This window comes from Pimephales promelas, chromosome 3 (genome assembly GCF_988280905.1).
Source record: "Pimephales promelas chromosome 3, fPimPro1.hap1.1, whole genome shotgun sequence".
NCBI lineage: Eukaryota > Metazoa > Chordata > Actinopteri > Cypriniformes > Leuciscidae > Pimephales > Pimephales promelas.
This window is the reverse complement of record NC_142771.1, coordinates 41,662,524-41,684,182: the sequence shown is the minus strand read 5'-3', so window position 1 is coordinate 41,684,182 and position 21,659 is coordinate 41,662,524. Positions and strand designations below refer to the sequence as shown.

Below are 21,659 nucleotides of genomic sequence, written 5' to 3'. Positions count from 1 at the left end.
GTCAAATATCCACTGATAACTCTGAGATCTGCTCATATTTACTACTATTTTCTAAACTATAGCGAATAAACTGATAATGTGGGAAACGCTGAAGGTGTCTGAGAACATTTTGGTTTGGCTGTATGTTTAACATTTATTTGAATACCCAACTTGACACCCATTTGGTGTGATTTCCTCACACAACAATCCCCTAAACCAGGGGTGTTCAACGCGTAAAATCCACTTTCTTAAAGAGTTTATCTCCAACGTTGTTCAGACGCACCCTTGTGTCTTTCTAGTGATTCTGAAGATCTTGATTAACTTGTTCAAGTGTATTGATCAGGGTTGGAGCTGAACTCTGCAAGAAAAGTGGACCTCGAGGGCCAGAGTTGAGAGACACTTGATTATTGGTAAATGCTAAAGAGCAGGGCTGGGTGATGATGATGATGATGATGTCATGGCAACACTGATTGGCCGAAGAAGGCACCACAAGGACACAGTCTCAAGCCCTTCACAAATCACTCAAAAAATATATATTTAAACTGTTGGAACTGTTGGGAGAAAGATTTACTTTTAAGTATATTTGCCTAAAAATATAGTATAGTAAAATATTGACTGTTTTGGCCTAAGATTCTCATCTTTGATGACTATTTTGAGTGTTTAGGAAGTCAATGGCTTCCTCGATGGAAATGTACGAGTACGATTTAAACCATGGTAGTGCAATTCCTCTAATGCCAACATAATTTTCTAGTCTATTTAAAAGACTGTTGTGGTTAATTGTGTCAAATGCAGTACTAAGATCAAGTAACACTAATAGAGAGACACAACCACGATCGGATGATAAGAGCAGATCATTTGAGCAGTCTCAGTGCTGGTACGGTCTAAATCCAGACTGGAAATCCTCACTGTCTGAAAACACAACTTTGTACAGATGATGAGAGTTGAACTCACAGGTCTTCCTCTCTTGTGGCTTTGAACGGTGAATTCTGGACAGAAAAGCAAGTCAGCAAGAGCCAGTAAGAGAGACTCGGCCAGCGGACGGGCCCCTTCATCCTCATCCTCCATCTCATCCATCTATCCAGAGAAGAAGAGATAAAACTGTGTTTCAACTGGTTTACTTTACTTAGTATTTATAGCGTACTTGTGTTTTTAACTATAATCTATGACTATAAAGTGTTAATAACAGCACTTTGGTCACAATATTAGAAATCTGATGTGTAAAATAGGTTGAAATTGAATTTTAGGAAGTTGTCGTAACCAACCACAACTAAGACTAGAGATGCCCGATATATCGGTCGCCATATCGGTATCGGGCGATATATGTTTATTTTTAATGTTATCATTATCGGCCCAATAAGAAAATGTGCCAGATATATTAAAACCAATAAATAATGTGTTATTTCCTTCAGCTGAGACACTTCAGATGCGCACTGTTCAACATGATTCCTTTAAATATGATTGAAATCTCTTCAAAAAAGAAAAATATAGGCTAGTTAAGTCTGTAATATCGGCTACATAAAATTATCATGTGAACGTTATTATAATTGTGTGTTTGGGACATGGATTTTAATGGTGAGACTTTTGTTTTTGTAATCAGGCTCTCAAAAATGATACAAAAACTTGTATTTAGAGTTATCGGCCAATATATCGGTTATCGGTTTTCAAATATAATAAAAATATCGGTATCGGCCAATATATCAGTTATCGGTTTTCAAATATAATAAAAATATCGGTATCGGCCAATATATCGGTTTTCAAATATAATAAAAATATCGGTATCAGCCAATATATCGGTTTTCAAATATAATAAAAATATCGGTATCGGCCAATATATCGGTTATCGGTTTTCAAATATAATAAAAATATCAGTATCGGCCAATATATCGGTTATCGGTTTTCAAATATAATAAAAATATCGGTATCGGCCAATATATCGGTTATCGTTTTTCAAATATAATAAAAATATCGGTATCGGCCAATATATCGGTTTTCAAATATAATAAAAATATCGGTATCAGCCAATATATCGGTTATCGGTTTTCAAATATAATAAAAATATCAGTATTGGCCAATATATCGGTTATCGGTTTTCAAATATAATAAAAATATCGGTATCGGCCAATATATCGGTTTGCAAATATAATAAAAATATCGGTATCGGCCAAAATGTTCATATTGATGCACCCCTAGCTAAGACACAATGTAAATGCATAAATGTGCTTGTGTGAATGTACTGTATGCTGAGGGACACTCATCTGAGAGCGTTTCATAATCCTACACTGCTATTTCTGAATACACTTATGTAGGTTTAAATTTACACGGGTGAATATCGTTTTTTCTGTGGCTATTGATAGCACTAAAACGTTATTATTCATCGTGGTCATCCTTACCCCCGCTCTGCCAGAGCCAGGGATGGTGGACCAGAAGAAGCCTCTCCAGTCCTGGTCCTCGAAGATGTAGGGCAAGATTCGAGTGAGCATCCGACAGCAGTTCAGCACCATCTGCTTCTCCTTCTCTGAGGGACAACCGGACTCAGCGCCCTGAACCAGCTTCTCCACCGCCTGTGACCACACACACACTCTCATGTCAGAGTATATAGAAAGCTACCCACACATCCACACACACACACTGAGGTGCCGAGATATGCAGTCAGACTAAAGCCTTATTCGGACGGGACTAGTTTAACATGGAGAGTAGGGTGAAGTAAGTACCGACATATCAGTAAAGATTACGGCAACTTTTGGCTTCCGGAAAAAGGATCTCAGGTAATGCTAATCTCATGCGAATAGTCCTGCTGTAAATACGTAAATATTCCGTCATTTCCTGTTTTAAAGTATTTTTTTTCACGTATGGAGGCACTTAAAAAAGCATTTAGTTGCGTTCTAGGCGCTGGAAACAACTCGAGATCAGAAAAAAGATGGAAAGCACTCGTTAGAGGCTCGACACTTCTTTTAGCGTTAGATAAGTGCCTATTATTAACATACAATCTGAATTTATTCTGCCCTAACTGTTTTATATATAGAAATATAGATTATATATGTTTGCGCACATGTTATCAGAAAGCAGCGTAATACACACATGCCGTGTAAATCAAGTTACCCATCAGCCACCACACTTCTGCTAGTTTTACTGAGATCTCTTATCCTGTGTGAATTGGCTGATGTTATTATTATCCTGTGGTAAAATTACATTACTCCACCTCTCCATGTTAAACTAGTCCCGTCTGAATAGGGCTTAAAACTACCAATTCAATTCAATTCTATTCACATTTATTTGTATAGCGCTTTTCACAATACACATAATTTCACAGCAGCTTTACAGAAAGTGCACGAGTTCATATTACAATTTAGAGTGTCTGTTATCCGAGGAGACTGTGTCTAAGTTATGCATTTCAGAAATGTACATATAAAAAGAATCACAGTTAGATACAAATTTATTCATTTTAACAATGTAATAATTTAATTCAGAAACAATGAGCTCATTGAAGTAATGAATACTTGTTTGTTAATAAATTATTATGACATTTAATTATGACATAGAAAATGTCACTGTTTTAGATAACCACATTAAAGCAATAAAGTGTTATTTAGTTTTATTAATATTTTGAATTAGCTTTTGTTTTCATATTTTTAGCTTTTATATTTATTTTAGTTTAGTTTTTTTTTGTGATTTCATTATGTGCTTTTGTGTCATTTTATTTTATTAGTTATATGGCTATTTATGCTTAATTTATTCTTATTTATTTCCAGATATTAATTTCAGTGCTTTAGCTTAAACTTGTTTCAGTTTATTGCCAAGTTAACATTTCTAATTTTCATTTACTTTAAGTTTTTCAACTAACATTTATATTTTATAAATATAATCAGCTTTATTTTAGTTAGCACAGATGTTTTTATTAGTTTCAGCTAATAATAGCCCTGAATCAATATCTTATATTTTATTATATATTTATATTTATTTATTTATATTTTAACGCATGCTTTTTTTTTTTCTTTTTTTTTTTAAGAAATAACTTTGCAAGCACAGGTTAAGATCATCGCATTAACAATGATCAACATTCGACAAACACAATACATTCAACCAGTACCACTGTGAAATATTATTACAATCAGTGTTGGTTATGTTATCTACAAAATCTCTTAATACATTTTAATGTTAATTACGTATTAAACCCTTTCTATCAAGCTCGAGCAGTTGAAAAATACAAGGATAGACATGAAACAGATCTTTTAATTCTTTAAAATAAAATAATATAAAATTGCAGAAATTACTCAAATTGAACTGAACTTGAAGAGTTATTAAATTCCATGATTAGGCTAATTGATGATTAGAAAGTCCAAAAGAACCACATTTATTTGACATATAATCCTGCATTATAACATTACGGTCACCTTTGATCAATATAATGCATATCCTATTTATTGAATGTTTTATTTTTTAAATATTACTGATCCCAAGCTTTTAAAAAGCAGAGTATACTAAACCATAATACATATAAAGCTTTTTTTTTTGTGTGAAATGTTTTGTTCAAAATGTGTGTTTATATTATCTTTCTATAAAATAACCCCCTTGATGTCTTTTGTTAGACATCCAAGTTTAAAACACTTCTTGGAGCCACTGTGAAATTAAACAGAGTACAATCATTTCCAAATAATCACAATAATATAACAAGTTAACAGTTTACATTTAAGTAAACTGAACTGTTTCATTAGTTTGAGTTTTATGAAATTATTTATTTTAATTTAGACAAACTTAAAAGGGAGAGTAAATGCTAAAATTAAGTGTAGCCTAATATAATGTGTGTTTTTTGTGTGTGTGTGTGTGTGTGTGCAAGATTAATGTTAAGTGGGAGATTTAGATCACTTCTAAATCTCCCACTTAACATTAATGTTTTGTTATGCTAATTTAGAAGATTTTCTGTTAATGTTGATTTTAGGATAGTTACCATCATGGTTGACGAGTGGTGCATGAGCTTGATCTGAGAGCAAATAAAACCTTTTGCTGCACACATACAGCCAGTGCTACTGCATAACATATTATTGTTAACATGTTAACAAATTAGTATGATAGCAAACACTAGCTTGTTAAAGCTAGCTAAGTTTAATAAAAGTTTTAGCAGGGGAGAACAATAGATATAACAATATAACGATTCTCTCTCTCGTCCGCCAGCATGTGAGCCTGAAGACTTTGAAGATTTCCAATCATGTTTTCCCTCTGATGGGCAGTCTCAAACAGGAAGTGCAAGGATTGAGACAGGAAGGGGAAAGTAAAGCTGTTTCCTGCACCAGCGACTCCAGATTCTCACAGTCACGGCCTAATATTGATGAGGCACACTCTCTAATGACCGTGGCACTTTGTTACACTTGTTACATGTAATTACTGTGCCACTGTAAACCTGAATAAGGTCAAACTCAAACTATTTGAGGTGATTTGTTAAATTTTTTATAAATTATAATTACATCTGTTAAAAAGCAGAACTGGAAGATTTCTATTTTGTACTCAATACATTTTAATTGCGCTTAACTTGAAATATTTGAGCAAACTAGATCATACATTTAACTTTAAATGATCATGTAATCTCAACTTTAAAATTTGAGTAGTGTAAACTTGGGTAGCTTCAACTAGCATTAGCACTTTGATAGCATTAGCATGGAAATTGCTGAATGAGTACAACAATATAAAACTTTTAACATTTGTCTGTTCACATAATCCACTCGTCACCGTGATGGACACCCCTGAAAAACCCAACATAACAGACACTCTTCTAAATTAGCATAGCAAAGCATTAAATATCCCACTTAACATGAACACTTAACATAACACTTAACATGAAAATAAAAATATCATAACACTTCAGATTCATTTTAATTGAATGTACATTCTCTTTCGAGTGGCATGGCAAAGCATGCTGGGAGATAGAAATCTTAGCCCAGAGTCAGTAAAATTTAAGTTTGTCTAAATGAAAAGAAACAAGTTCATAAAACTCAAAACAATAAAACAATTCAGATAACTTAAAATGTGTCAGTTTTGTGAACTTAAAAGATAAACAAGTTCTAAATACTCATAAAAGTTGATTTGATTAAACTAATTTGTTTAATTTGAGTTGGCTCTACTTAAACCAGTTAATTATTTAGTAAACAGTATGCATAATTACATGCAATTACCTAACAATTAGATCTGTGTGTGTCAAGGCTCTCGTGAACTCACTCTGAAGCCCACACAGAAGAAAATTAATTGAGGAATTCAGTCGTTATTTATTTATTTTTTGGCACAGAAAGTATCCTTGTCGCTTGATAAACTTAAGGTTGAGCCACTGTAGTCACTTGCACTATTTTAACGATGTTTTTACTAACTTTTTAGGCCCGGCAGAATGAAATCCCATGAAGCATATATGGAGGAGTGATCCAGCTCTCAGATTTAATCAGAAATATCTTAAATTGATATCAGAATCTTCATTTTTGGGTGAACTAACGCTTTAATGTCACGTGTAACCTGTGTGGTTTATACCTTGTAGCAGAGAGTTGCCAGATTGGAGGGCGACTCCTCTCGCACGGCTCTGATCTCAGCGGCCGGCACCAGGGCAAACACGTCCTGGACACTGGTGGCGCTGTCCGACCAGAACTGATCCCAAAACGCATCGTCTGTGGCCTCCACGGGCTGAGGAGGAGGAACACACCGGTTTAAAGGGCTGGTTGATTATATTATAACGCACAAAGTTCAAAGCAAAGGGAGATATTTTCTTTTACAGAAAAAGGACTACAACAAACTGCTGGTAGGAAATACACCACATTCCTCCCGGGTTAGTGACATCACTACCCCTATCATTTACATAAACCCCACCCCAGAAACACTATTTATAGATTATAATATTATACAGAATATGCTAATCGATTACTAAGATAACTATACATAAGCTACATAAATACATTAACTAACCATTCAGAAATGTTGTCACTTCTCCTTGAGTCTCTCCATCTTTGTCTGACTCCGTTTTTTTATTTGAACATAAAAGGCTAAAAGTTTTTGATATTTTCAGGACACGAGCTCTTGAAGCTCCGCCCATCCTCCCCACCCCCAACTCGTATTAGTTAAGGGAATAACATAGTTTACTATAAAAAAAACAGTGTTCCTTTAACACGCATGCAAATCCTTTCAGACTGAAGCAACAGCTGGGCTGAGCCAAACAATGAGCTCAGAAACCTCATCAATATTTGATTAACAGTTCAAAATAATCATGCAATCACTGGCAGAGAAAAAGAAACAGATGTTTATTTCACATGGTCAGGTTATGAAAAGTAAAATTTCGAGGCGTCAACAAAACAGAGAAAATATGCTCGTAACTTTTGTAACTTTATTTCCAATGTATAATTCATTTAAAAAATGCAGTGTTATTTTACATTTGATTACAGTTTCTGTGCCTGAATACCTGAACATCTTAAAACAATTTATTTCAGACGTATCTTTGAGTGTTTACTTGTCTTTATTAACAATGCTTGAAATTAATATTAGTTAGGCTAGTTGTTTTTCTATGTTATTTTTAAACCACAGAAAAACGTTCCTTGTGTAAGTGTTCATCAGCCTTTTTGTTCATGGTATTAAGCTGCAATTAAATGTTTTGCAACAAGACAAAACATGTGAACGATATCTAATTTGTTTTTTTCTACCTTATTGAAATCGAAAGTAGGAATCGATAAGAATATGAATCCATTCGATTAGGAATCGATAAGCAGAATTGGAATCGCAATCGTTAACATTCAGAAGATTCCCAACCCATTTTCAGCGCCACTGGTTCCGGGCGTATTTTTCCCATCGGGATTTGAAAAAAGTCTTCATTAAAGAGCCATGGATCAAGCCAACCAGCTACAATGTGCATCATAACACAACAAACATTGATTTGAAGCAAAAAAGTATTTGAAAATTGGACAAAGGTACAAGACTGTGAACTTAACGGCTTTACGGCCATTTCCCAGGCCAAGCAGGGAGAGTGGATGAGATGGGAGAGTGTGGAACAACACAAGATGGGCTGGCAAGACCTTTGGTCAATGGAAGAGAGTAGGATCAGTTTCCTTATCAGGTCAACATATGATGTTCTCCCATCACCGCATAAGCTGAACCTTTGGGTAGGAGAGGGTCCCTCTTGTCCTTTGTGTTCATCACCTGCCACATTAAGGCACATTCTGACAGGATGTAAGGTGGCTCTTAGCCAAGGTCGGTTTACTTGGCGCTATGACCAAGTACTGCGATGTTTGGCTTTAGCATTGGAAGGTAAGCGTAGTATGACCAATAAGTTCTAGCAAAACATTACAAACAGAAGACAATATTCCTCCGCCCAGGCGAGAAACCACCAAGAAAAGGTGTTAACACCAATTCTCGCCCAGGAAAACTGGAAGCTGCTTGAGACTGGAAGATGCTGGCTGATCTTGATCAACGGCTTATTTTTCCACCTGAGATTGCTACCGCTAACTTACGACCAGATATTGTTTTGTGGTCTGGATCAGCACGCATTGTTCAGCTGAAAGAGTTAACAGTGCCATGTAAGGGTGTCACGATTCCGATTTTAAATGGAAATCGATCAAATGACACGTCACGTCCGTTCGGCTTGCCAAGCAGAAAAAACACACGTGTTGAAGTGCGGCGAGTCCATGGTCAACCTCCTCTAACTTAGCTACAGCCATTTAAAAGATAGCATGGCAACTGCAGGTGCAGGAGACCCATCGACAGAACTTGAACCCTCGTCCTCTTTCATTGAAGTCGCAGCTGTGGAAGTTTTTTTGGATTTCCAGTGAGTTCTGTTGACAATGTTCGTGCTTCAAAAAAGCCATAGTTTGCAGACATCCCAAGTCTCGCGGAAGTGCCGGGAGTCTCCCACATATTGGCTCTCTGATGCACGCAATTTAGTTAAAATCTCCCGGACTCTAGAGTGAGCAAGAGCGAGCGTGCATGCCGAGACAGAAAAAATTGTGCTCCAAACCGTATTGCGCATGCGGCAGAGAGGGAGAGAGCGAGAGATCTTGTGTGTGTGCCTCATGAAGCGCATCTAAGACAGAGAGCATCCTGATTGGCCGATTGATAAAAATCAAGAATCGAATCGAACCGTGACCTTAGAATCGGAAATGTAATCGATTCGAGGATTTGGAGAATCGTGACATAGTGCCATGAAGAATTCTGGAAAAATGCAAAAGGTCTGTTGTGGTATGTCATACGGAACCGTTGTCACTGAAACTACTTTAACGAAGACAGTGGGGCTCGACAGCCTTAGTCAAACGGGTTGACGCGTATGGTTGGGTTTCGGAGAGATTGTGATTAGGTCTAAGCAGCAGGAGGGATGTAGAGGTCCGTAAGCTGGGCTGAGCTGAGTGGGGGACGGAGGGGGGTGACTCTGGGGGTCACTGTTGAGCCCTCTTGGGGTGTCGTGGGCTAGTCGACGAAACACTGAGGACGGAAGGTGCCCACTTGAAGACCCTATCCACAAGTTTCCTATGCCCCATGGGGCCTTGCGTCAAAAGTGGGCGCGTCTTCCGGTTCGAAGTAAACAAAGCGCGACTTGACATGCTTGACACTCGTTCATTCAACAGTTGACAGTCATTCAAGTTATAGCGATCCAAACTAGCTAACGATGTGGGAACACAACCTCAACGAAATTAAAAAGGGTGAAATAACAGTACCTTTATCCTCCGCAACTTTGGTTGGGAGTATTATTATAACATTATTAATAATCAATACTCATCAAGGCATGGTGACAGACAGTTGTGCGAGTGTAACGGAGGCCAGCTGGTAGTTGCTGTGCGAGTAAACCTCACTCCCCGATCTCAATAGGCGCTCTAGCGACAGACGCTAGGGGCTGCAGTCTTTAGCCTCCTTGTTAGAGCGCCCGACTCTCACGCCGGAGACCCGGGTTCGAGGCCCGCTCGGAGCGGAGCGAGTAGGACCCGGGTGGAGGGGTTACATGAGCTGACAAACAATTAAAAAAAAATACACACTTAGTCACTGTGCTTTGGAGTTTATTCAAAATTATAAATGAATGTGCTACTTGAATACATTAACTGGCACATTTGGTATTCTGTCAACACAGGCTTTGATCCTGAGTTTAGCTGTAACATCAGTAGGGAACAGCCAATCACATGCTGATAGAGTTTATAGAATATAAAGAATTTAAACAAATGTACACAGGAAGATTCGTCGTCTTTTGGGAGGTGATGGAAACTACAGTCGTTGGCAGGAACACTCTGATTTCGTTTTCAGCTTATGTTCAAAACAATCACATTTAAGCCACTGAATTAGTTTAGTCCGGTTATACATACAACCGCGAACAGCACATGTTGTCCCTGAGCTCCGTAACGACATCTCTCATAAAGATTTGCGTCTTTAAACAGTAAAATAATTCTCAGAAAAACAGCTAGCCTCTTCGCTAACTAACACACAAAATACCATTGGAATGCTACTTCCGCCGCGTCACCGGAAGTTTCACCCACTTTATTTTTTACAGGAGCGCCCCTCGGAAACTTGTGGATAGAGATGTCCCCTACTCGGCTCAATCCAGACGATTGTGGTGCTGGTCCAGTAAGACCACACTGTAATAGCAGCCGTAGTGTGTGCTGACGCGGCAAGTACACTGCACCGTTAACGCCGGACAGAAGGGGAGTCACACCACCATATGGAAAGAAGTGTAAATGGATGGAGAAGCATAGGTCACTGTAAAGCTACGTCTTAGTTTGTGCGTATCTTGGCGAAAGCCAAGTATAAATCACCATGAAGTTTAACATCCACTCTTGTCTAATGGAAATCATTAGTGAGGGGAAGAACTACAAATCCCATGAGGCATGGCCAACACCATAATAAAAAATGAAATTAAAAAAAACAATGGAGAAATAATAAACTAGCCTTCGTTTATAAATACATTATTTTTCAATTTTATATATAAGTATATTGAGAATGAAGGAAGATCGACTCAATTACGTCATTCGCAGGGAGTCATGGGAGTGGGTGGAGCTTGTTTCGACTCAGAATTGTCTGTGCAGCATCATGGGTAATGTAGTTTTCACCAGGAATTCTGCTGTTAAACCCAATTGTTTAAAAAAATAGTTTAAATAATGCAGCCTGACAGCTTTAACAGAAGCAAATACTCTAACTCTCGCTTAACAAGCTCAAAGTACAACTGTCATTAATGGTTTATAAGTTATGATTAAAAATCAATTTCCCTGTGGAGAAAAGTTTTACTTTTAGTTTTTAACTTTAAAAACACTGCTTTTTCATGCACTGGTCAGTTTTGAGATTTTGGCTTTTCATAACATGTAGTTTCAGATTAATGTAAAAAAAAAAAAAAACATCCAAAATACACTTTTACCTGTTTATTTTATTGCATTTGATTCTGTAGATTTCCATACAAAGGTCGTTTTCTCAAACTGAGTTTTCAGAAATCTTCGATCAATCACTAAACTTTACAGTTTTATTCCTATCAATATTCACAAGGGGTTTGTTCATATTGAACATGTTCTTAATTTGCCTGATTTTAATAAACATTTTATTCCAAATTATAGTGATTTTTTTCTGGCTGTTTACAGTAATTTCTGAATTATTTCCAAAACATCCCATTTGTAAAAACCTTTGAGACTTTCATCGGACGTACAGATTTCTGTTCTGGAAATATATGCAAATCAGTGCCTATAATTAGATAATGCCTCATTTGCTTAAACGTAATTTCAGAAAACTTGTAATACAAAAAAATGTTTGCAATCTTAATGTAATCAATCAACTAGGGAAGTTATGGTGATAATAACTATTAGTTACATTATTTTCTTAATAGTTACATCATATCCTATTCCTCTGGGGTATTTTGCATTAATATTAAAATATCTTTGGATGACTGACAGTTAAAAAACTTAAGACGTCACGACAGTATTGGGGCGGGGTCTCACATACGTCATCTATTTTTCCTCAACATAAAACAAAACTTAGATAAAAAAAAATAAAATAAAAAAATAGATTAAATAAATCTTAAGCAATCATTTATTTAGCAAGATGTATGCTTAAAACCGGAAAAAAAATAAAAACGACAAAGAAAAAAAACAGTTATCATGCAATTTAGCGCAACGATGATTTATCTTTGAAAAAATATAGCGGTTAGATTTTTTAAAATAATATTATAATACAGTTTTGCAATACAATTAAATATTTTACAAAGTTCAATATGAATGAGCGACAATGCAGATTGAGTACATGACACCTGTCACAAGCACCATTCTTCTGAATGAAACACCAGTGCACCACTAACTTACAACATATAAATATATGAATGCTGCATTAAGGTTGTAAGTATGTAAATAATAATTTTCTGTGAGGATCGCGGTCCATCTGGAAACAAACACGCACGCGCGCGCGCTCCTAATAACCGCCTCGAATAATAACAGCAGCATCGACACAAACCTGTGTTTTTGTGGTCAGCTGTATCACCGCCTTCCTGAAATTTAGCTTTGAGTCCGTATTTCCCATTTTCTCCTGATATGTAGGTTTAATGATGAGGCGCAGCTCTAATCCCCGTCACCTCCTCCTTTCTCAGTGTGTGTGTGTGTGTGTGTGTGTGTGTGTGTGTGTGTGTGTCATCTGCGGAGGCGGCGGGGCTGCGCTAAACACACACACTTCCGGCACGAGCATTTAATATTCCTACTATGGGAAGGATTTCTTAATGAATATTAATTAGGGGGAGGCTCTATAATTCCATTAGGCGTAACTGATTGGTTAAATGGCAGGCCCGGAATCAGCTGACTCCTGAATATTCCCGTTAGTTTGGTTACGTAACTGGACGCCCAAGAAAGGTTACCAAGCAACGTCAGTCGGCTCTAATTCATATTCATAAGCCAGGCCTCTGCCTAAATAGCCATAGTAGGATTAATAAATTCCAAACGCACTAGGCAGTTGCTAGGAAAACACTGTTTAGCAAATTTCCCTTTGAATCTTTTACTTTTTCAGTGTAATACAGTGTAATATTATTGAAGAAACACAATCTTGTGTATAAAAAATCTATACAGAAAACATAATAATAAAAAATAGCCTTCCGATAAAGCAGATTCTAAAAAAGAAAATTCTCGTGGAAAGAACGCATGTTACATTTGAATACACGTTTGGAGTAACAATGAAAACGGTGCATCAGCTGTTATAAATGTAATATTTTATAAATGTCCTGATATATCGTTATAGCTGCATGGATAAATTAAAAAAATACAAATGTGTTCTTGAATAAATAAGGATGAGGAGAGGCTCTCGTGCACATAGAACGTGATGTCATCACGCGATCAGCCAATCCCGTAACGCCCTCGTGTTTTACAGGCTTGAGTTCCGCGCATGCGCAGTGGCATGTAAATAACAGCATCCGCGGTGGTTTGTTTTTGTGTCGCACAGGCTCATTAAATAGACGATTTGCCGGTTTATACTTACAGAAAAACCTTATTATATCTGCTACGTTTGTGAAAGTACGACTCCAAAAAGAATACAGCGTTAAATTAGTCGAAAATCCCGCGAGGTTTTGCAGCTAAGTGAGTGAAGTGTCAGTTAGCACACAGCTATGATAGAGACTAGCCGGATGAGTTTGAGTCTGACACGTTTATGAAGGCAGAATTGATCAAATACGACCTTCGCTTGTTTTCTTACATTTAATTTAGTGATTTGAACGCCTTTGAGCCGAACATGCCGTGTGTGTATGTGTGTTAAGCTGTTAGCAGAGGTGTGATGAAGTGTTGAGTGTAGCATGACACAGCAGGGTGTTGATCAGAGCTGATCCAAGAGCTCAATAATATACGCAAAGATACGAGATCGTGGCATTCACAGACATGCTGACAGAAAACAGGTGAGAAGACATTATTATTTCATCATAAATAATTCGACATGTCTAGTAGTAACGTTGGGCCCAGAGGGGTAGATCTGTCTCTTTCTTCATGCATCTCGATTCACACAAACTCAGAGAGAGGGAATATGCTAGATTGTAGCATTCATATCAGAATTAAGAAACCTAATATGCTATTAAGTATTTATACAAATGAATATAATATAATAATATACAGTCGAACCGAAAATTATTCAGACGCCAGATATTTTTTTACTAGTCTGTGCAGAACATTATAGTTAATTTATGTAAGTGATGAGAGCAAAATAAAGTAAACTTTCTTTCTAACTAATCTATCTTTCTTTTTGACCAATCTTTCTTTCTAATTAATCTTTCTTTCTTTCAAGCTATTCTTTCCTTCTAACAAATATATCTTTCTTTCTACCTTAATCTATCTTTTTCTTTCTAACTAATCTATCTTTCTTTCTAACTAATCTTTCTTTCTAACTAATCTTTCTTTCTTTCTAGCTAATCTTTCTTTCTAACTAATCTTTCTTTCTAACTAATCTTTCTTTCTAACTAATCTTTCTTTCTTTCTAACTAATCTTTCTTTCTTTCTAACTAATCTTTCTTTCTTTCTAACTAATCTTTCTTTCTTTCTAACTAATCTTTCTTTCTTTCTAGCTAATCTTTCTTTCTAACTAATCTTTCTTTCTTTCTAGCTAATCTTTCTTTCTAACTAATCTTTCTTTCTAACTTTTCTTTCTTTCTAGCTAATCTTTCTTTCTAACTAATCTTTCTTTCTTTCTAACTAATCTTTCTTTCTTTCTAGCTAATCTTTCTTTCTAACTAATCTTTCTTTCTTTCTAGCTAATCTATCTTTCTTTCTAACTAATCTTTCTTTCTAGCTAATCTATCTTTTTTCTTTCTAATGAATCTTTCTTTCGAACTAATCTATCTTTCTTTTTAACTAATCTTTCTTTCTTTCTAACAAATCTTTCTTTCTAACAAATCTTTCTTTCTTTCTAACTAATCTATCTTTTTTCTTTCTAACGAATCTTTCTTTCTAGCTAATCTATCTTTCTTTCTTTCTAACTAATCTTTCATTCTAGCTAATCTATATTTCTTTATTTCTAAATAATCTATCTTTCTTTCTAACTAATCTTTCTTTCTTTCTAACTAATCTTTTTTTCTAACTAAGCTTTCTTTCTTTCTAACTAATCTTTTTTTCTAATTAATCTTTCTTTCATTGAAACTTATCTATCTATCTATCTGTCTGTCTGTCTATCTATCTATCTATCTATCTATCTATCTATCTATCTATCTATCTATCTATCTATATTTTATTTATTGTCTATCTATATTTTATTTATTTGTCTTTCTACCTAATCTTTCCTTTCTTTCTAACCAATCGTTTTCTTTCTAACTATTCTTTTTTTCTAACTAATTCATCTATCAAACTTCAAACTACTTTAAATTTCTTTAAACTCTCTGGTCGACTTTTTCAAGCCAACTTAAAGTTTGTCTCACCAAACCTTTTTTCTTTAATTGCTAATGCTCTTTTCACACACAGACTGAACAACATGAAGCATTGCTTGGTAATTGGTTGATCTAAACTGGCATTATCTAATTGTGTAGTTAAATTTAACAGCTGACAGATATTCAACATAATTCATCTGAGTCTAACAGAAGCACGGACAAAACCAGTCAAATATCCAGTGATAACTCTTGAGTTCTGCTCAGATTTACTACCATTTTCTAAACTATAGCGAATAAACTCTGATAATGTGAGAAATGTTGAAGGTCTGAATACATTTTAGTTCGATATATATAGTGTGACGAAGTATGTTTAATAAAATGGTTCAAATGCCAATGTGATTCTGCTGTTGTTGATCGTCTGCACTGATGTTGTGAAGGAAACGTCAGCGCGCTGATGAAGATGCTCAGATGCCTCAGGCCAAAAGACTGAGTTCGTCCCTCCAGAGCCCTGAGACGGGCAGGGAATCATGGGAGTCTGAGGTATGAAGGGAAATCAATATAAAACAAAGACTCACCTTTCAAATTTGATCATTTTTTTAACTAAATATGAACAATAAATACCGTTTTGTGGCTCTTTAATGTGTCTGACAGATCGCTGCCTCAGTTAAAGCTGCTCGTGAACCGATTATCTCTTCTTTGTAGTTAATTTTTAGCATCAAATAAACATGAATGAACATCAGAAGGAGTGTGTTTTAACCGAGGACGTCAGTTTTTCAAGTTCAAATCCTCCAATGTTAATCTACTAACTCCTGACTGCTTTGCCGGACAAAAATGGTCAGATATGGCGGATTATGATCAGATGGTCAGATCGCCTGTCAATCAAACTCCCTGCGACGGGTCCAATAATGATCGAATCATAGACTGTTTAGCATTTTCCTATTTAGATCCAAACAGCGACTTCTTTCTTTGGGACAGGCAGTGTATATTGAACCCGACAGTAGTTTGTGTGTGAGCGCCAGAAAATGTAAAACAAAATGTATGTTTAGATATTAGATTTTAAAAAACTGCCTTTGGCTTGTATTGTAATACAGTTGAGAAAGTGAAGTTTAGGAATGGCATCGGGACATGAAACTCCAAACTTGAACCAAATACTGTAGAATAACACAAGACGCATCACTCGTATGGTTTTGAATGGGGAAAACTGCAACATTCCATATGGTGGAATAAGTCCTGCCTTCTAAATAAGAGCCAATCACAGATTGGTAAAGTCCTCGCAAAAAAAAAAATTGTCATGATTCGAGCGTTTGGAAACTAAATTTATGAGACCGTTGCTGTCAGATTTAATTGGTGATTTCAAATATAGAGATTTAATCGTAAGCTTGGCAAACATTTTCAAAGAATTTGATGTTTCCCCGTTCAAAGAGATATGAACTGCACTTGCGTTTCTAAGATGGCCGCCTAGTGAAATCACTCATCTTAAAGGGACTTTGGTAATATTCTTACGCCACAAGATATAGTCCCTGCCGAGGTTCTCAAAGGGACCAAATTTCTCAAAGATGTCGCTGTCCTGATCTTGCGGTGGTTCTTGTTCTTCACAGTCGTCCAGTAGCGAGAGCTGGATCAGCAGTCCGGATCAGTCCGCCACCGGGAGCAACAGTGGACCGGACCTCATCGGGCCCATCAGTCCCATCAGTGCCTCCAAGCAGTCGGGACACATGGACCCGCTGTCCTACCAGCACATCAACCGAGTTCTGCGGGAAGCCCACTTCCACAGCTTACAGAGCCGAGCCCAGGCCAAGCACAGATGACTTTCAGGAAAACACAATCCCACAGTGTGGTCAGAAGTACCGACTTCGGCACCAAGTCGCTACTGAAATTTCAAAAATGTGTTGAGCGTAGTCATATACGCTTCTGATTGGCCGCTGTGTTCATGAGCTCGTCGGATTTGTCTGTGACTGGCTACAATGATCAACGAACGGATCGACGCCTGTTTTCAAACGCCCACGTGTGTGTCTAAGCGTTTGCTGAAGAGTGTTATTGATGTATGTTCACAACATGTAGCCAATCACAGACATATTTGATGAGTGTGTAAGTACAATGTCCAATCAGAGCAGAGGTGTTTATGATTATGCTCAAAGCGTCAAATGATTAAAATGTCAGTACTGACTTTGTACCGAAGTCGGTACTTTTGACAGCACTACAATCCCAGTAGTGACAGGGTAAAACCTCTTCATCTCCATCCTCATTCAAACCTGCTTTCTTTGATCTCTCTCTCTCTCTCCTCTACTCTATCCCCCCCCTCTCTCTCTCTCTCTCTCTCCTCTACTCTATCCTCTCTCTCTCTCTCTCTCTCTCTCTCTCTCTCTCTCTCTGTTATGTTATGTTGAATTGTCATCGGATGGAAAACACACCCTGGTACTGTACGCTCTATGACTAACTAGAGCGCAAAAGTGTTCATTGTAAGCAATAACGGCTTGACTATGATGCAAACTTTTGTGACTTTCACACTGTGTGTATTCGATTTGGGTTTTTTCAGCTGTATTGAGAATAAAGGAACATTTTAGTGGGGGTATTTGCACTTGTTGATCAAAAGATATTGATTCGGACCACTTAAAGCAACTCAGCTGTGCACATTTGTAGTCGGGAGGCATATGAAACATGGCAGAATATTGTGTTGGTTAGTTTGCAGTGCTGTAACGAATGCGTGGAGAAGTAAAGCTGGTTGCTCATCCAGGCGTCAGGCCTTCGAGACCCTGCCGAGGTTTTCTTGCGTGCTGTTCGAACTCAGATTGCATTTTAAAAGATTGTTGTTTATTTTTAACTATACCTTTTTGTATGGAAAGATGTACATTTACATTTTACATTCAGATCATCTACATTTCTAAATAAAGATGGATGTTCTTAAGCAAACCTGTGTGGCTAACTGTTTATTTATGCTATTAGGATTAGTTCACTTCAGAAGTAACATTTCCTGATAATTTGTTTCATCCAAGATATTCATGTCTTTCTTTCTTCAGTTGAAAAAGTTTTCTGAGGAAAACGTTCCAGGATGTTTCTCCATTTAGTGACTTCAATGGTGTACAAATGTGAGTTTCAGTGCAGCTTCAAAGTCTCGACACGATCCAGCTGAGGAATAAGAGTCTGATCTTGACAAACCATCCGCCATTTTATAACAAAAATAAACGTTTATATACTTTTAAACCACAAATGCTCGTCTTGCACTAGCTGAGATGCGCCACACATTACGTAATCAGGTTGAAAGGTCAAGCGGGATGTAGGCGGAAGAACCGACCTAGACTGCGTTCGAAACCGCATACTCACTGAGTACTTAATTGCAATGAGTACTTAACGAGCGCTGAAAGAGTAGGTCATTTATAGCCTGATCTCGTTGAGTGTGAATGCAAAGCAGACATCTGCCATGTTGACGTTATCATGTGACCTACGGCGTGTTATCACAAGTGCAACAAATTAAAAGATATGAGCATCAGGTTTAATTAATCTCTGTAAATATCTTGATATTGGTGAAACTTGCTTATTTTGTGGCCTTGTTGAAGAAACAGCCCATTTATTTTGTGATTGTAGTATAACCAATACATTTGGGGTTGATTAAAGTTCTTGTGACCCACAGTTTTATCCTTAAAGATATATTTTTTTATTACAAAAACCCCAAATCGTCATCTCTTGAATGTGTTGTTAAGTTGTTTATTTTATATCCAAAATATTCGCTCACTGGCAAAAAGCCTTTTTGGGCCCCCAAAGGCTGTCCTTTATGTTTTCCTCTTTTTCTTGTTGAATGTTTCATCCCTCAGGCTTATAAATGACAACAACAAAAATCAGTTTTCTTGTATTATTCAAAGATATTTAAACTTATCATTGTTCTTTTTTCCTTGTGTATATAATCTCATATTATGATGGATGCAAACCCATAGTTATGTTTTCTGTCATTATGATGATTATGTTCGTTGTTAAAGATCCAACCATCGTATCTTTCCCTGATCTTGTATCTTGATCTGTCCACCCTCTTATCACTGGGCATCACTGGATCTTCCCTCCGCTGGTTTGAGTCCTATCTCACAGGTAGGTCCTTCAGGGTCGCTTGGAGAGGCGAGGTCTCCAAAGCACATCAAATGACCACAGGAGTTCCCCAGGGTTCAGTTCTTGGACCGCTCCTCTTCTCCATTTACACCACAACACTGGGACCCATCATTCAGCCACATGGTTTCTCTTACCATTGCTATGCTGATGACACTCAGCTCCACCTCTCATTTCAACCAGATGATCCCACAGTACCTGCACAAATCTCAAGCTGTGTAGCTGATATCTCAGCATGGATGAAGGAACATCACCTGCAGCTCAACCTGGCTAAGACTGAGCTTCTCGTCCTCCCTGCCAATCCGTCTCTACAGCACGACTTCACTATCCACCTAGATTCTTCCTCAATCACCTCATCAAGGTCAGTCTTTGATGACCAGCTGACCTTCTCAGACCACATTACGAAAAAGACAGCTCGATCATGCAGGTTTGCTGTGCACAACATCAGGAAGATCAGGCCTTCTTGTCCAGGACTTGGTCATTGACCATCACAATAAGCAATAAGCACAGTAACCATCACAATAAGCAAATGCAAACAAATCAACAACACAAGAAATGAGGCTTTATTCAAACTAGAATCATGTATTTACAGGCGATGAACCCCACATCCTACTGCCATCATCACACAGTGGTTCCCATGCTTTATTTGGATGAATCAGCTGACCGCCAGAGGTGAGCCGTGCCTTCGTTCCGGAGGTTGTTCTGAGGCAATAAGGGCCGGTGGAGAGATGGAGGATCTCATGGGCAGGTGGACAAAAACGATTTCTAAAGCTAGGTCTTCTAAACATTAGATCGCTCACACCTAAGGCGGTTATTGTAAATGAAATGGTCACAGATAATAATTTTGATATACTTTGCCTAACGGCTTAAAGGGTAACTAAACCCCTGGTCAGAGCCTGGTCCACCCACTGGCAATATTTGAAAAATGCTGGAAAAGTGGGCAGAGCCCAGTGGAGGGGGGCGTGCACCTGAGACGCATCTCTTTGTATGGAACTTGCCTACGTCACCAACAACCGCTGTGTCACGTACCACCGCAAACATCCAATAGGAAAATTCAACTGCAGTAGCCACCGTTCAACCTGAAGAGGGCAGCACTAAGACGTTTTTACACCATATATTGTAGAAATAGAACACTTTATAAACAAATGCCATAAAAGTTACTAGAATCAATGACTGGTATTAATAAAGATCCATTCTTACAGTTCATTAACTAAAAAAAGTTGGTGTTTAGTTACTCTTTAAATTACTTCGGTCTAAATGAGTCTAGTACACCAGGATACTGTTATAAGCACGAGCCCCGTCTGATTGGTTGTGGGTGTTGCAACAATCCATAGAGATATTCTTAATGTTACTCAGAAAACAGCACAGGTTTAATTTGTGTGAAGTACTTATACTAAATATTAAGTTCTTAGATGTAAGAAAGAAATCCCTATGATCTCTAGCCTTGGCTACTGTATATAGACCCCCAGGGCCATATGCTGAATTCCTAATTTGCAGACTTCCTCTCAGATCTATTGGTGAATGTCGATAAAGCAATAATTGTTGGAGATTTTAACATACACATAGATAATACAAATGATGCGTTATGATCCTACTACAGAGAGAGAGTAGACACTGTGATCTACAGCACATAGAGGATGAGGAACACTTTCTGCTCTTCTGTCCCAAATATACTAATATTAGAGGAACTTTTCTGCCCAAATTTGAATCCTTGATCCCATCATTCTCTGATCTGAGTGACACTGAGAAAATGTTCTTGTTACTCGGAGAAGATGATAATAAAGCTGCACTAGCGGCTAAATATGTGTTAGCTATTCACAAGGCCAGAGACAGCTAATTGTATTTATTCATTTATTAATATATACTGTGTTTATTTATTTACCATGCTACATATGACATGATCTATATGACATGATCTATACAAATATGTTCTGTGTGTTTGTTCTATTATTTATATATAATATGTTGATGTTTTGGCAACATTGTACACAGTCATGCTAATAAAGCTATATTGAATTGAAATTGAGAGAGAGAGAGAGAGAGAGAGAGAGAGAGAGAGATGAAATAATGACAGAAAAGCGTGTGTCAATATTATTATTTATTTATAAATTAAATTAGTTTTAATCAAATTCGTTTTAATTAATTCATTCATTCTTGTTTTCTATAATTGACAGTAGATAACCCAATAAACGAAACACACAAAGCCCTTTTAACAAGTAGGTCTATCAATAATTATTTGTTATATTATCTGGAATAATTACGAAAATCCGTGCAGCAGGACTATCAATTTATT

General features: G+C 37.1%; 2 protein-coding genes across 2 annotated transcripts in view; one reads left to right on the top strand and one right to left on the bottom strand.

Annotated features, from left to right (window-relative positions):
* The window catches only part of hid1a (HID1 domain containing a), a 31,887-nt gene extending 19,324 nt beyond the window's left edge, over nt 1–12,563 (bottom strand). The window contains exons 1-4 of the mRNA XM_039655538.2: nt 12,403–12,563; nt 6,487–6,636; nt 2,370–2,540; nt 931–1,053 (exon numbers count right to left, since the gene is read on the bottom strand). Of these exons, the coding sequence (XP_039511472.1) occupies nt 931–1,053; nt 2,370–2,540; nt 6,487–6,636; nt 12,403–12,468 (510 nt within the window). The 5' untranslated portion in view covers nt 12,469–12,563. The remainder of the gene's footprint in view (nt 1–930; nt 1,054–2,369; nt 2,541–6,486; nt 6,637–12,402) is intronic.
* Nucleotides 12,564–13,311: 748 nt separating this feature from the next.
* On the top strand, nt 13,312–18,184 carry LOC120466862 (uncharacterized). Its single transcript, XM_039655525.2, has 3 exons — nt 13,312–13,819; nt 15,712–15,814; nt 16,873–18,184. The coding sequence occupies exons 1-3, from the start codon at nt 13,803–13,805 to the stop codon at nt 17,080–17,082; spliced, it is 330 nt and encodes a 109-aa protein (XP_039511459.1). The 5' UTR covers nt 13,312–13,802; the 3' UTR covers nt 17,083–18,184.
* Nucleotides 18,185–21,659: the final 3,475 nt, after the last annotated feature.

Bases quoted from the DNA above. Each gene is read 5' to 3' on its own strand.
- LOC120466862 (XM_039655525.2), top strand. The intron at 15,815-16,872 runs GTATGAAGGGAA...TGTTCTTCACAG, and splicing joins GGGAATCATGGGAGTCTGAG to TCGTCCAGTAGCGAGAGCTG.